This window comes from Tenrec ecaudatus, chromosome 8, assembly GCF_050624435.1.
Source record: "Tenrec ecaudatus isolate mTenEca1 chromosome 8, mTenEca1.hap1, whole genome shotgun sequence".
Lineage (NCBI taxonomy): Eukaryota > Metazoa > Chordata > Mammalia > Afrosoricida > Tenrecidae > Tenrec > Tenrec ecaudatus.
In genome coordinates, this window is record NC_134537.1 from 89,655,226 (window position 1) to 89,668,839 (window position 13,614).

The 13,614-nt window shown below is 54.8% G+C and overlaps 1 protein-coding gene across 7 annotated transcripts in view; it reads left to right on the plus strand.

Annotated features, from left to right (window-relative positions):
* BIN3 (bridging integrator 3) overlaps positions 1-13,614 on the plus strand; it is a 52,706-nt gene that overhangs the window by 36,797 nt on the left and 2,295 nt on the right. For all 7 annotated transcript variants that reach the window (XM_075556520.1, XM_075556526.1, XM_075556524.1 and 4 more), the window contains 6 exons: positions 274-314; positions 656-717; positions 6,700-6,836; positions 7,581-7,621; positions 12,459-12,600; positions 12,762-12,896. In XM_075556520.1, coding sequence (XP_075412635.1) covers positions 274-314; positions 656-717; positions 6,700-6,836; positions 7,581-7,621; positions 12,459-12,600; positions 12,762-12,896 — 558 coding nt within the window. The remainder of the gene's footprint in view (positions 1-273; positions 315-655; positions 718-6,699; positions 6,837-7,580; positions 7,622-12,458; positions 12,601-12,761; positions 12,897-13,614) is intronic.

Below are 13,614 nucleotides of genomic sequence, written 5' to 3' on the forward strand. Positions count from 1 at the left end.
CCAGCCCCCTGGGCTGAAAGACCAGACCACACTCCGCTGGTACTTGCCTGGATGGCCCATCTGGGAGGGGAGTCGCTCTCCCTCAGTCAAACACTTCATTAATTTGGGAACACAGGGATACTGTGTCATTAACATCTGCCAATGCTTGTGTGAACTAGCTGTGTTGTTTTCTGCAGGCTTGGGGGCAGGGGTGTGGAGAGTTTCAATAAGCCGGGAGATTGTTTCCACCGGGCTGTCATTTCACCGATGATTGAGTTATCTCTTTTCTTGCAGGTGGAGAGAGACTTTGAAAGGGAATATGGAAAACTCCAGCAGTGAGTGTGAAGTCCCGGAAGGGCGAGGCGGGAGTCACCCGGGCAGTAGGCTGCTGCTGGGTTTCACCCCTGCACTGCCTAGTCAGACAGGGCAGCGCCTTTCCTCAGGCTTCGAGAATTCACCCCGGCAGAGGGCTCTTTGGGAATCGTTCGCTCCTCTGAGGGACCTTGCTTCCCGCAGAGCTAGCAGTGGCATTTTAGTCAGTGGGGAAATTCCCCCGGGAAAAGGGGTTCCTTCTCCCTGCAAGGCTGTTCCAGAATGTCGGCTTGGGCTTAACCCCATTAGATGGGAAGAAGGGGCAGCAGATTGACTCGGTAGCCACCTGCGCCCTGTCTTGCAGGCTGGAAGACCAGACCAAGAGACTGCAGAAGGACATGAAGAAGAGCACCGATGCTGACCTGGGTAGGTAGCTGCGCCGCCCACAGCTGGCCGGGAAGGAGGGGGTGGCAGAGGAGGCCAGCACTGAAGTGATGGCACTCAGGCGGTGACCGACGATGCCCCTGAGAACTCACCTGGGGTCACTCTTCAGATGTCAAAGCACCACTCACAACTTGGTACAAACGTCCCTGACCTGCCTGCGCTGTCATTGATGGGGGTGCTGAGGGTGAGGCACTCCCAGGTCTCTAGCAGGTGAGTGGCCCACCTCAGAGGGCCCACGCTGTCCAGAGAACACAGGCCCAGTGCTCCATCTGGCAGAAATGAAGACTCCTGCGAGCCGGCAGCTGACTGTCCACCGGTGACAGGAACTAGAGGTTCTATGTTGTTTGATCAAGAGGACCGACTCAAGTGGGGGGTTGGAAATACCTCGGGATCCTTCTGCCATTACAAAAGACACGGGAAAGGTCAGGAATTACCGTACATACTCGAATATAAGCCGACCCGAGTATAAGCCGAGGTACCTAACTATTACCTGGGAAACCAGAAAAACTGATTGACTCGAGTATAAGCCTAGGGTGGGAAATGCAGAAGCTATTGGTGAGTTTCAATAATCAAAACAAATGAAAATAAAATTACTAAAAATTGAGACATCAGTGGGGTAATGTATTTAAATATTTATTTTAAATAAAAAACAGAAATAAAAGGACAACAAGTCATTTTACATTAGTAAACCAACACAGTAAGTGGAAAATAGGCTCAACAAAAACAATAAGGTATCAACAATGATACCTTAAGATACTATTCCCTGAGCTCAATCAGCAACCAAGCTAAAATGTAAAGAGTTAAAATCCTTCAAAACTGGATTCCTCATCATCATCCGTATCCCAATGCAGAGCTTCAGCTGGTGTGAGGTCATCATAGACGCTGGCCTCACTGAGATCGCCGTCATCACCATCACTGCTGTCATTTTCATATAAAGCGCAGTCTTCACTGCCATCCATAGCATTACTAATACTACCACTGACCCATGTATAAGCCAAACCCCAATTTTTTCAGCACAGTTTTTGTGCTGAAATACTTAGCTTATACACGAGTATATACAGTAGGTTCTGTAGTAAGTAGAGGTAGGTGCTAGGTAACAGCCAGTTGTTGGGGAGATTTCTTGGCTGCAAAGGTTTTGTTAGGACCAGGAGCCAGCAGACAAAGGGAGATGTGAAACAAAGACACCAGGCCTGCCGTCTGCCTGGGGCAGTGCCTCAGTAAGCAGGGCAGACTGAGAGTCTGGGTGTGCCTCCATCAAGGCCTTGGTTTAACTTCCCCACTCCACAACCCCAAGAACCTGACCCGAAGTTCGTCCATAATTCCAACACTCCCGCTGTGTCCGTAGATAGCTTAGCTAAACTCTGTCCCTCAGCTGCCTGGTGTGGAAAATAAGGACAAGAGTGGTGCCCACCTCACTGAGCCGGGGGATGAAATCGGCTGGTGAATATAAAATACTTAGAGTAAGGCCGAGCATGCCGTAAGCCAGCCACTATCATCATCAGTCCTAGTAGCAAGGCTGCATGCACCTTGGGGACTCCTTGCTAGAGTGAGTGGCAGAGCGGGGCCTTGCCTAACACGCCACTTTCTAGTGTTCCCAGAGCTGGCTTTCATTCAACCCATACTGATGGAAAGCCTCCACTGCTAGGGACTAAGCACTAAACCAGGCAGGAGTTTGCGTTCCAGAAGGGAAGGCTTCCAGTCCACACTTACAGGACTTGTCATCCTGTCAGGTAGTGGTCCGTGCTCTTATGACAAAGGAGCTGGGAGTGGCAGGATGCTGCTTTTGGTGAGGTGTTTGGGCCACCTGCCGGAGAAGGCCTCATTTGCACAAAGTCCCAAAGGATACGAAGGAGGAAGGAGCATGCAGGTCCATCTGAAGGATAGTTGCCCTACTGGGAGAGGAGAGCAAGTGTGAAAGCCCTGGGGCAGAAGCAGGCTGCACACCCCCTTGCCCATAGAATGTCCTTGCTGATCCTAAGGTTCTAGAGAAATCCTAATAGAATTGAGTTCATCTCCATCTGAAATTCATGCTGTCTGGTGGTGCAGGTGAGGGTCTCTAATGAACTTGGGATTTGAAGGACCCTCGAGTGTTCCTTTCTATTCAAGAGGAAATGGGATATAATTCAGCCCTCCCTCCAAAGGCAGCCCCTTGTCTTAGCACAGAGGCCTGCCCCATTTCTCAATGACTCTCAGCTAGAAGGTGTAAATAGCCCGCCCTCTGAGTCCTGGCCTGCCTGTTCATGAGCAAAATCAAACTGTGGAACAGAGCCACTGTCTCCAGGGCTGTGGACACCTAAGGGTGCCACTAGGGGACCCCACCCCCCATCCTTCTTGAAAGTGTAACAATGGCCCCTGCCAGAGGCACTGACTGACTATAGATTGCCTCTTTTTCAGCCTAGATGTCTGGGCCCAACGAGGCACCTGTTAAGCATACTCTTTTCTGCAAGGGGCACCTGCCACACTGATAATGAAGGGATTACCTACTCCTTCCCTGGGAGCAGCTGGGCTGAGCTGCCTGTGTGAGTGCTGTCACCTCTGGTTTGTGCCCCGGTTCCAGTGCTAGACCCAAGGACCTGAGGGCTTTGGCTGGTGTGAACACAGTCAGTACCTCACTCGAGACCAGCTGTGAACTTTCTCCAGTGCACCTTCCTGCTTGTGTGGCCTTCGGTGGGTGGCCCCTCTCATTCACCGTTCCTGTAAGAGTGTTGCTGTCATGCGGGCTCTCCTTTCCCTCCTGCCCTCCAGATCACTGTGTTGTCAGACAGCCAGTGGACTGAAGATGCATGACTTCAGAGAGAGCGGGTTTGAAATCAAGTAGAACCCCGGAGAGTGGGAGGCGGCGGGGGGTGGGGTGGGGGGGGGGGACAGCTGTGTTTTCCGACAGATCCGGGAGAAAAAGGGATCTAGGCGCCCAGGAGACTGGCTGTAGTCAGCCTCACAGAGGGTGGAGCTGGAGTCCGAGCAAAGAAAATGTCCCCGCGTCGGTGGCTTCCTTCGGGGCCGGAGCCTGGTGGCCATCACCAGTGGCTCCCACCCTTTTGGGGCATCAGGATCACAGGAAGACTTATCACCACCAGATCACTGGACCCTCCTTAGCATTTCCGATTGGATTGATTTGGAGGTTTACATTTGTAAGACGCTCATGGGTGCTGCTGGGACCCAGTGTGAGAGTCGCTGATGGAGACGATTGAGAGGGAGTTAACCTTCCCTGGCCAGGGAATCTCCACACCTCCCTGAACAAGATCTAAAACCCCAAGCTGCTAGTCCCAAGTCTCTCTTACATTCTAGAGGCTGCAGGACTCCAGAGGCCCAGATGGAGTCCAAGGGCCCTGGCTTTTCCGAAAGTCAAAGGCCACTAGCCTCCTGGTTTGTGCAGAGCTGCCCAGGCCTCTCCCCACACCCCCACGCAGGCAGGGTGAGGGCTGTAAGCTGTGGCAGGGGACGGCTGGGCCAGAGGAAAATGATGATGACATCGCTGGTACCTCGCTGTGGCCTCCTGATCTGCTGTACAGGCGGAAGGTGGGGAGTGACTAAGTGGCAGGGCGCAGACTCTAGTTGGCCCCAGGCGAGACTGGCTGGCTGAGAGGATTCTGTCCCTGAGCTTGAGCAAAGAAAGGAAGGGACCCAAGCATGATGGTGTGAATGTTTGATGGAAGAAATTCTAATCTCCAACCCCACCTCCTTCTAGGACTTCTTTTTCCCCCTCAAGTATGGGGGAAAAACAATTTTTTTGAAGCATTTCCTATTTTGCCCAGGTTTTTGTTCCCTTTTAGCTGTGTCACCACTTCATAATTAAACCAGGTTTACACATGATATTTGTTCCTAAACCTACAAAGACTCACTTCCTAGATTTTAAAGCGTGATTTTCCCTCTAGTGCTGTAGCCTTGCTGCAGTGTTTACACACAGGTCTCCCACATTTGCTCTCTTTGGTGGGGAGAGCCCTCTCCAGACACAAGAGACCCCAGGATAGCATGGGGGTCGGGGGAACCCCCTCAGAGCTAACCGAGGGGCTTGAGTGAGGCAGAGCCCCTCACTTCTTCTTCTCAGCTCTCAGTGGAGAGCTGAGCCCCACCCCCACTGGAAGGTCAGGAGGAGGGCTACTGACAGGGATGTCTTTGTTGAGAGGTGAGCCTTTCTTTGCCGTTGTGCCCTTGCTGAGGGCAATTGAGGTGACTCCAACTCCGAGGGACCCAGTAGAGCAGGACTAGGAGGCTCCGCAGGCCTTCTCTCCCCGGGGGGGGCTGCTGCTGCCAGTGAGCAGCCAGTCAGGCACTTCACCAGTGTGCCACTGGGCTCTTTGTACTGATTGGTTTTTTGCTGCCCAACATTTTAACATTAACATCTCTGAAATTCAGTTACTATAACATCTGGCTGTGTGTCCTACTAATAGGTAACATTTACCCAAATTTTGAATGTGTTGTATAGTATTGGTATCTCTTACAAATCGTAGTGTTTTCAACCCAATGAGATGGAATAGTACAAAATAAGCTGAAACATTGTTTTCCCTGAGAGACACCCCGACATACACTGAGACCAGTAGAGGTAGTATCAGCAGCCGTGCGCTTCTCCAGCCTTGCCCCACCCCCACCCTGCGCCTGCCCTGCGCCCCTTGTGCCCAGCATACTGAGCCGGACAAGGACTAACAGTGCACGCACAAAGAATGGGGGGCTTGTTGCCAACTAAGCCAGCACCCAGTGCCTCTTCTTATTGTAGCACAGTGGTTACTCATTGGGCTGCCAGGTCAGCAGTTCAAAACTACCAGATGCTCCACAGGAGAGAGAAGGCTTTCTTTCCACTCCTGTAAAGAGTTACAGTCTCGGAAGCCCACTGGCAGTTTTTGACTATGTGGCAGTGATTGCTTGATTGACTGACTGATTTCAGAGATGTTAAAGGGTGGGGAGCTGTTTCTTAAAGTCAATAAAAATAAGGCCCTCTTAGTCAATTACAGAGCCTTAAGCTCTAGCATGCCTGTTTCCGGTGGTATGGTGGCTATGAGCTGGACTGTGAGCTGTATGGTCGGCAGTTCTAAACCGCCAGCAGCTCCTCGGAAGAAAGACTGGGCTTTCTACTCCCGGAAGCAGTTACAGTTTCTGAAACTTACATGGGGTGGCTATGAGTCAGCATTGGCTCGATGGCAGTGAATTGGGCTTTTGATTTTAGCCTCTGTCAGGCGTGGGGAAATGTTAACAGGACGTTCCTGTAAACTATGTGGTGATTGCCCACCTGCGTGCCCTCGGGCCTGTCTTTCCCCTTATTTTCTCCAGTCCAAATCCCAGGGATATACAAGCCTGGAATCTCGTCCTGGCTCAGTGCTGGCCAGCTTAATGACCTCAGAGGGCTCGCCAGCCCTACTGAGCCTCCTTTGCTTCATCAGTCCAGTGGAACCAAAACCTGTCTTCCTCTCATGTCCTCTGGGTTGTTTTGAACCTTTAAAGAAGACAAAGCATGCCTGTGGACCTTATGAACCAATGCTCCAGCCTGCAGACCAAATCCAACCTGCTTTTGTGACCAAAAGCGCTCACTTTTTACCTCTTGTCTGTGATTGTTTTCCCACCATGAGGCAGAGTTGAGCAGTTAGAACAAAAATCACATGGCCTACAAACCTAAAATATTTGCTTCTGGTCCTTTTCAGTCAAAGTTAGCCAACTCTTGCTGTAGGCGGCTGTGTGGTTGTAAGGGAGTCCAAACCCCAACTTCTCGGTGAGTCTCTAGGAAGTGTATTCCAGGGCTCCAGCTTCCTGAATTAGAGCCTTCTTACAGCTGCTTCAGTGGAGAGTTTGGGCGGTTATGTCATCAGCCCAGGTAACGCTGCTGCTGCTGCGAGGAATTGCTAGGACAGTGTGAGATGGCGAGGAGGGGCGGCATCCCAGCAGGATGCAGCAGGATTCGTGCTCTCTCCCGGGTGGGGGGAGGGCCTCAAACTCTCACCTGCCACAGGTTCACTGAGCTTGCCCTTCTTACAGCCATGTCAAAATCTGCCATGAAGATCTCCTCGGACCTACTCTCCAACCCCCTCTGTGAGCAAGACCAGGAGTTCTTGAACATGGTGACCGCCCTGGACACTGCCATGAAGCGGGTGGATGCTTTCAACCAGGAAAAGGTGGCTGGGATGTTGGTCTCTGGTAACCAAGAGCTGTACTTCCTCTCCTCCCATCCTCTCCCCTCCTCTCCTCTCATGACTTCTCCGAGGCCCTGGTGCCAGAGTGGTTACCCACTGGGCGGCTAACCCCAAGGTCAGCAGTCCAAAACCACCAGCCGCCTAGCTTCTCCTTGGGAAAAAGAGGAGGCCTTCTACTCCTATAAAGAGTTACAGTCTTGGAAGCTGACAGGGGCCATTCGACCCTGCCCTATAGGGTTACTGTGAGTCAACATCGCCTCGATGGCAGTCAGTTTTCTCGAGACTTCTGCCTGGGGGCGGGGGGGGGGGGAGCTTCCTTGCGTGGAGGCTCTGTCTGCCTTCAGGCTTGTCTGGCCCTCTCAGAGGCCTCTGCACTGCCAGCCCAAGTTGAATCCTTTCCTGGCTGGTGGGTCTCAGCACCGGCTGCTCCCATGACCCCCACCACCCAAACACCATTCACAGGGAGACCATGGCAGTGCTCACAGCAGCTCTGCTCGCTCCAACCCATCGAGTGGGTCTTCGCTGCCCATCCTGCCCTCCTCACTGAACAAGGCCGTCCATGCCTTGGAGGAATGAGACAGGACTCACTCCCCCTGCCACCACTGCCTCTTGACACTGCAAAGTTGGGCTGCCCAGCTTCTGCCCATCCTGCTCACATCACCTTCCTGCCCAGGATGCCTGGGGGAGCCTCCATCCCTAGTTCTGATTGGACTCTTCTCTCAACAGGTAAACCAGATCCAAAAGACGGTCATCGAGCCCTTAAAAAAGTGAGTAAGAGTCTGGGTCCAGGGGTCTCAGTGAACTAGGCAGGAAAACCAGGAGTATGGAGGGAGGCAGATCCACTTGCCCCATGGGCATTGGTTGCCATTGCTCGCAGGCTGACTTCCGATTCTAAGGGGGATGGTGGGAAACTCAGTGGGGACATTCCAGCTCCATGATCCACGGCCTAGGAATCCTTCTCCGCAGTGGTCAGTGTGCCCCTGATCCTTTTGCCCCGCCTGAGAAGCAGTGGGACCAGAGCTTGCTGAATTCAGCTAGCAGAGATCTTGGCCAGCTTTCAGCGGAGATGAGCTAGGCCTTTCATCTCACTCCGACGCCCGCCGCCACCACCACCACCACCGGATTGGGAGAGCAGCTGCCTGCAGCACTCAGCTTTTGAAATGTGGGGGTGGCCGCACACAGGGAGGGTGCAGCAGCCTGGTCCTGCCTGGGACGGCCCCATCATGCATGGCCTGTCAGGGTCAGACCTCCTTCTGTCAGGCCAGGCTCTGGGCAGCGATCACACAGGCCTCTTCCCCAGTCCCCTGAGAGGGGACAGCAGCAGCCTGGCCTTGAAGGTCCTGAATCACTTCATCTCCTTCCCTGGCCTCGCCCAAGCAGCTCTGACCTAGAAGGACTCCTGCTCCCGTCTAGCAGCTGTACTTTATTACCTCTTCTGTGGTGGTCCCTGGCAGTGGCCTCACCAGGGCCCTGGGTAATGAGGCTCTGCTTCATCATCGTTAGGCCTGGATCGGAGCCCGGAGGTGGATGAAGAGAGTCGTTTTTGATCCTCCAGCCCGTGGTGTTGGGAGGTGGTTGAGCTCTTGAGTCTCTGTGCAGGTCCAAGGGGTGGGGTTAGGACAAAGCCCTCCTAACCTCTTAAAGCTGTTCTTTCTAAACAGGGAGAGATGGGGGGCTACAGGATGGCCAGGGGCTGCAAACCTGCAGGGGGAAAAGGGCAGGCTTTCTCTGTCCCTCTCTTTCCTTTTCTCCTCCCACCTCCCCAAAGTGGTCATTCACTGCCCCCTCCTCCTCGGCTTCTTGTGCCCCTGCCTCTAGAATCTGATAGAGCTCGCTGTTGAGGCCAGAGGGTGCGGGTGAGTCAGAAAAGTTTGGGACTAAGTGAGGCCCCCCCAGAAAAGCCGCTTCATAGATGGTGAGAAGGAATTCGGGTGGCCGGAGGGCAGCATACAAGTCCCTGTGGGAGTCTTCTGATTGAAAGGACTTGGGCCCTCTGGACTGCTGGCAGAGCTCAGCAGAGGCTACCACAGCTCAGCAATCTGGGGGCTGACTGCTGTCTGGATTTCACAACCACCAAGAGGCCTTGAAATCTGATCCCTGGCTTCTGGAGCCGGAGCCACATGCAGAAGTCCCTCACTTCCCACCACAGAGGCAGCCCACCACCTGCCAGGAAGGTGGGTGCGCAGCCGAGGGAGTGGGCCGTCTCCCCAAGCAGATCCGCTGACCTCTGCATGAGCCCTTCAAACTGCGATCTGCCTGTCCCCAACCTGCCATCTCCCCCAACCACACAGAGGGCCGGCACTGCCTGCTACCTCCTCCCCACCTCCCTGCTCTTGCCAGGAGAGAGGCTCCCAGGGACCCCAGCACCGGAAACCGGAAGCTGCAGCTTTCCTGTCCTCTGATGGAGATCATCGCCACATGGCCACTCAGCCACCCCCAAGCCTCTCCCCCAGGGGGCTCGGCCTCTAATCCCCCTGTCTCTGGGCCTGGGCTCACATGGTCGGATAGGGATGCTTTCAATTTCCCTTTCCTGGTGGGTGGAAGATCCCGGCTGTGTGGGCACAGATTGAGGAATGGCAGGCATTCCCCACCAGGCCGGCTGCTCCCAGCCCACCTCCCAGCCGGCCGCTCTTCCCCCCACCCGCCTTTCCCTCTTCCCCCCACGCTTTACCCTGGGGAAGCAGCTTGATCTCGAACTTTAGGACAGGCAAGAAATGGGCAGTAGTGATTGGCAGATCCTCAGCCAATGGGGCTGGTGTGGGCCTCATCCCTTTGAGGAATCCAAGATACATGTAGTGTGACTTCAGGAACTGATGGCTGAGGGGGGAAGCCAGGCTCCTATGTGTAGTGCCCCTTCCCCCCCCAAGGCCCGGGGTTGGACCCTGCCCCAACCCCTACAACTTGCCTGTGACCTCGGCAAGACCCCACCACTCCTGCAGATGGGCTTCCTCGTCTTCAGGGATGGAGCTCTCCAGATACTACAGTGGACACTTGGGGGATGGGAGCTGAGGGCTGAGGGCCTGACCAAGGGCTAAGCCTCCAATGGGAAGGGACACAGCACAGAGAGCCTGCCTCAGCCTGTGTCTCTGTGGCAGACAACTAGAAGTGGTCAGAGGAGACAGAAGTCTGCAGGTATCTTGGGAGAGGCCCTGGCACCGGGTGCCAGCCTCTGCTCGTCTTCACCCTCCCTGCTGGCACCCAAATCCCTGATCTGAGGGTGGTGGAGAATTTGCCAAGTCTAAGCGGGGGGAGCAGAGTGTTCCCTGCTGTCAGAGGGGCTCCTTGCACAACATCATGGTTATTTCCACTGCTTGCTGCCCCATGGAGCTGGGAAAGGCTGCCTGGGGGCTTATGAACAGACAGTGGGAACTAGAAGCCAGGAATCACAGAGCCCTGGTCCCCCCAATCTCATCAGCCGCTTCCGGAGAAGCCAATCCCCTTGCAGCACTGTACTGTGCATCTCCCAGGACTGTGAGAGCAGCAAGAAAGCGCTGCTTCCTCAAGGGGTAGGTAGGTGCACAGAGCGGCCCGCCCGGGGCCATTGCTTGATAACGCACCTCCATGAGCCAGCCTAGCCAGGTGACCATGCTCCGGGCATCTCGGACTGAGACGTGCTCTTGTGGAAGGTGGACATGCACACGGTGAAGAAGCTGTTCTTCCAGAGGGGCAGAGCGCCCGCCACAGCCATGTCTTGGCAGCAGACGCTGAAGAGCGGGGAACCCTGACATGTCAGACACTCTCGCTCCATCTATCACCCGAGGTCACACAGACTGTGTGGAACTCTGTAACCCTGCCACCACTGAGCCTGGACAGAAATATCAGTTGACAAGTTAGGGAAAGGGGTTGTGAGGATCAGCTGAGGTGCATGTGCTCCTGGGGTCAGAGGGCATCATCTCCAGGCTGCTTGACCTCAGGCCTGATGGTAATTCCACTTACACCTCAGAGCATCTCACAGGCAGCATTTTATCTTGTGAGGCGCTCTTCCTGAGCAGGGAAGTTTGAGGTGGTGAGGTTGCACGTGGCAAGGGAGAAAGGACTCTTCACCTGCTACTTCCTGCCGGTTGTCATTCTTGTCCTAGCTCTGCCTGCATGCACCTGGCACCTCCCAGTAACCTGCACAGTAGAAAGGAGAAGCTGGAGCCCAGCTACTGGGGCCACCCAAGCAACAGGCTGCTGCTAGCAAAAGCTGGATGGCTGCTGGTAGCCCTCATTCTTGAGGAGGAAGGGGAGACAGCTGTGGTAGCTGCTCAGGCCCAGCTGCACCTGCTCCCTTGCACCACATGCCTGCTCAGCTGCCAGTCACACCCCACCCAGGAAGGGGGAGGAGCTCTCCTAGCAACTGCCACTCCATCATAGCAACTGCCTAAGGCAGAAGCAGGGAGACCAGCTCTTCTAGTGGCATCACTCCCTCAGACTCAGTCCAGGTGACCTTTTGTCCTCGAGTGTCTGCTTCCGACATCCAGTTTGTACAGCACTGACTGGCCTGCATCTTCCAGCTGGGAAAATCTGTCAATTATTGGCCCAATTGCTTTGTTTAGGTAGGGCCTGTGGCTTAAGACTTTCGAGATGTTTGGGTGGTCTCACCCACTTCTCTTTCGAGGACTTCCAGTGAAGCGCTGGGCTCAGTGCAGATGCTCACAGAGTGAGATGACCCGATCTAATGCCTTTCTCAGGGAGGGGTCCTGGTTATGTCAAAAACCACTCCCAGTAGATAACTTCATTTGAGATGTAGTTTAATGCTTTGGTCAAGTTTATATTCTCTCTCCTGAGGGGGGGTGGCGGTGCAGAAATATCCATTACCTGTACCTTTGATTTGTGGAGGCTTTAAAAAGCCAAATCCACAATCATGTTCCTTTGAAAGACAAATATGGGCAGACATTTCTCTGGCGGAATTGGAACTCCTGAAGGTGACCCATGAGCTGATGGACCAGATGTGGGTTACAAGTCGCAGTCAGCAATAGGTTTATGCCCCAGTGAGAAGCCAGGCCTCCACAGCCCTCCCTGCCCTTTGTCATGCATCTTAGCAGGGTTGCTCAGAAACCATCCAGGAGGAACTGAGGCTTCTCCTGGTTTTCGGGGCATCCCTGAGGTCACAGTTCCCTTGGTTGGAAATGACCAGATCTAGGGGCATGGTCCCGACCTGGCACCCAGCTTGCACATGAGCCCCATCCTGAAGGCTGCTGAACCTTGGACCGAGGCCTCCACTGCTCTGAGTGCTCCGTGCACCTCCAGCATCACACTCCAGGGAGCTGCCCGTCTCCTCAGAGCCACTTCAACACCACAAAGCCTGCCTGTAGGTTATCTGCCTTTTCGCCAGGGCTCTGGGCACCCAAACCGCCCTGTCAAGATACCACTGCCCTTCAGGGTTAAAGATGATGCAGGTCAGGAGTGTGCCCAGGGAGCCAAAAGGTGGAAACATCTGTTGTTCCCAGAGTATTTCCCCTTCGTGGTCTTTCCCTTGCTGTAGGGCGCGAGAAAGCCAGGACTGTGTCCTAAGAGATGGGGTTTGATGGGGTGGCTGTCCCGATATCTGTGATGGAATGGTGAGCTGCCAACCTGCCCCCCCAGGGTTGAGCCTAGACCCAACCGGCCTGTGTCTGGCAGGTTCGGCAGTGTCTTCCCGAGCCTCAACATGGCAGTGAAACGGCGGGAACAGGCCTTGCAGGACTACCGGAGGCTGCAGGCCAAAGTGGAGAAGTATGAGGAGAAGGAGAAGACGGGGCCAGTGTTGGCCAAGCTCCACCAGGTACCCAGGGCATGGGGGTGGGTAAGGGCCCCACAGGAACCAATTCCCTAGAATCCCTGGGACAGAGGCCCTTGATGCCCGGATCCCCACCCTCCTCCCTCGCACACTGAGCGCCCTGCCCAGCGGGGACCCTGAGGGTGCATACAGGCTTTCCCTCCCAGGCCCGGGAAGAGCTTCGGCCTGTACGCGATGACTTTGAGGCCAAAAACAGGCAGCTCCTAGATGAGATGCCAAGGTTCTACAGCAGCCGCCTCAGCTACTTCCAGCCCAGCTTTGAGTCCCTGATCCGAGCCCAGGTGAGACCACGCACCACCCTGCACTGTGCCCCTTGGGAGTTAGTCCATGTGCCTTGTTGACCAGCTTATGCCAAACCCCTACACCACACACCCAAAGGCAGCTGTCTGGAAAAACGGCTCTACCACTGTGCCGCACCCTGGATGCCCCTCAGTGAGGGGTTCATTTCAGTACTGACCTTCTCAGGGTGGGGGGCACCTGGAGACTTGGGTGGCTCAGCTTGTTTTTGTTGGGCTTTCTGATGGGGTCCCTCGTTGTTCTTTTCTATGGAAGAGTTCTGCCTTCCGTCTCTTGCTCAGCTACAGGAAGCAGCAGGGACTCGGGCAGCACTCCAGCATCTCCTGGTCTGTGCTCAGGGGAAGATCCATCAGGGTCCTAGAGGCCCGTAGGGTGAAGATAGCTGAGTACCCACCCACACACCCCTCCTTTATAAGAGACCACGAGGGATCTTGACTCCTGACCCTGACGAGAGGCAGCTCCGAGCCCCGGGCCATGGCGTGTCCCTCATGGAGTTGCAGTCCGAGCAGTCAGCCTGCCTCTTCCCCTCCAGGACTGGGGCGGGGGTGGGGGGGGGGTTGTCATCATGGTCTATACCCCCCGGCTCCTCGCCTCCATTCTTGAAGCCTTTAGTGTGGGATGACTCCTCATGTTAAAGAGAGGAAACGCAAAGGTGCCAAAGCCAAGAGGTCTTTCCAGATGCATGTACCCAGCGTCAGCCTA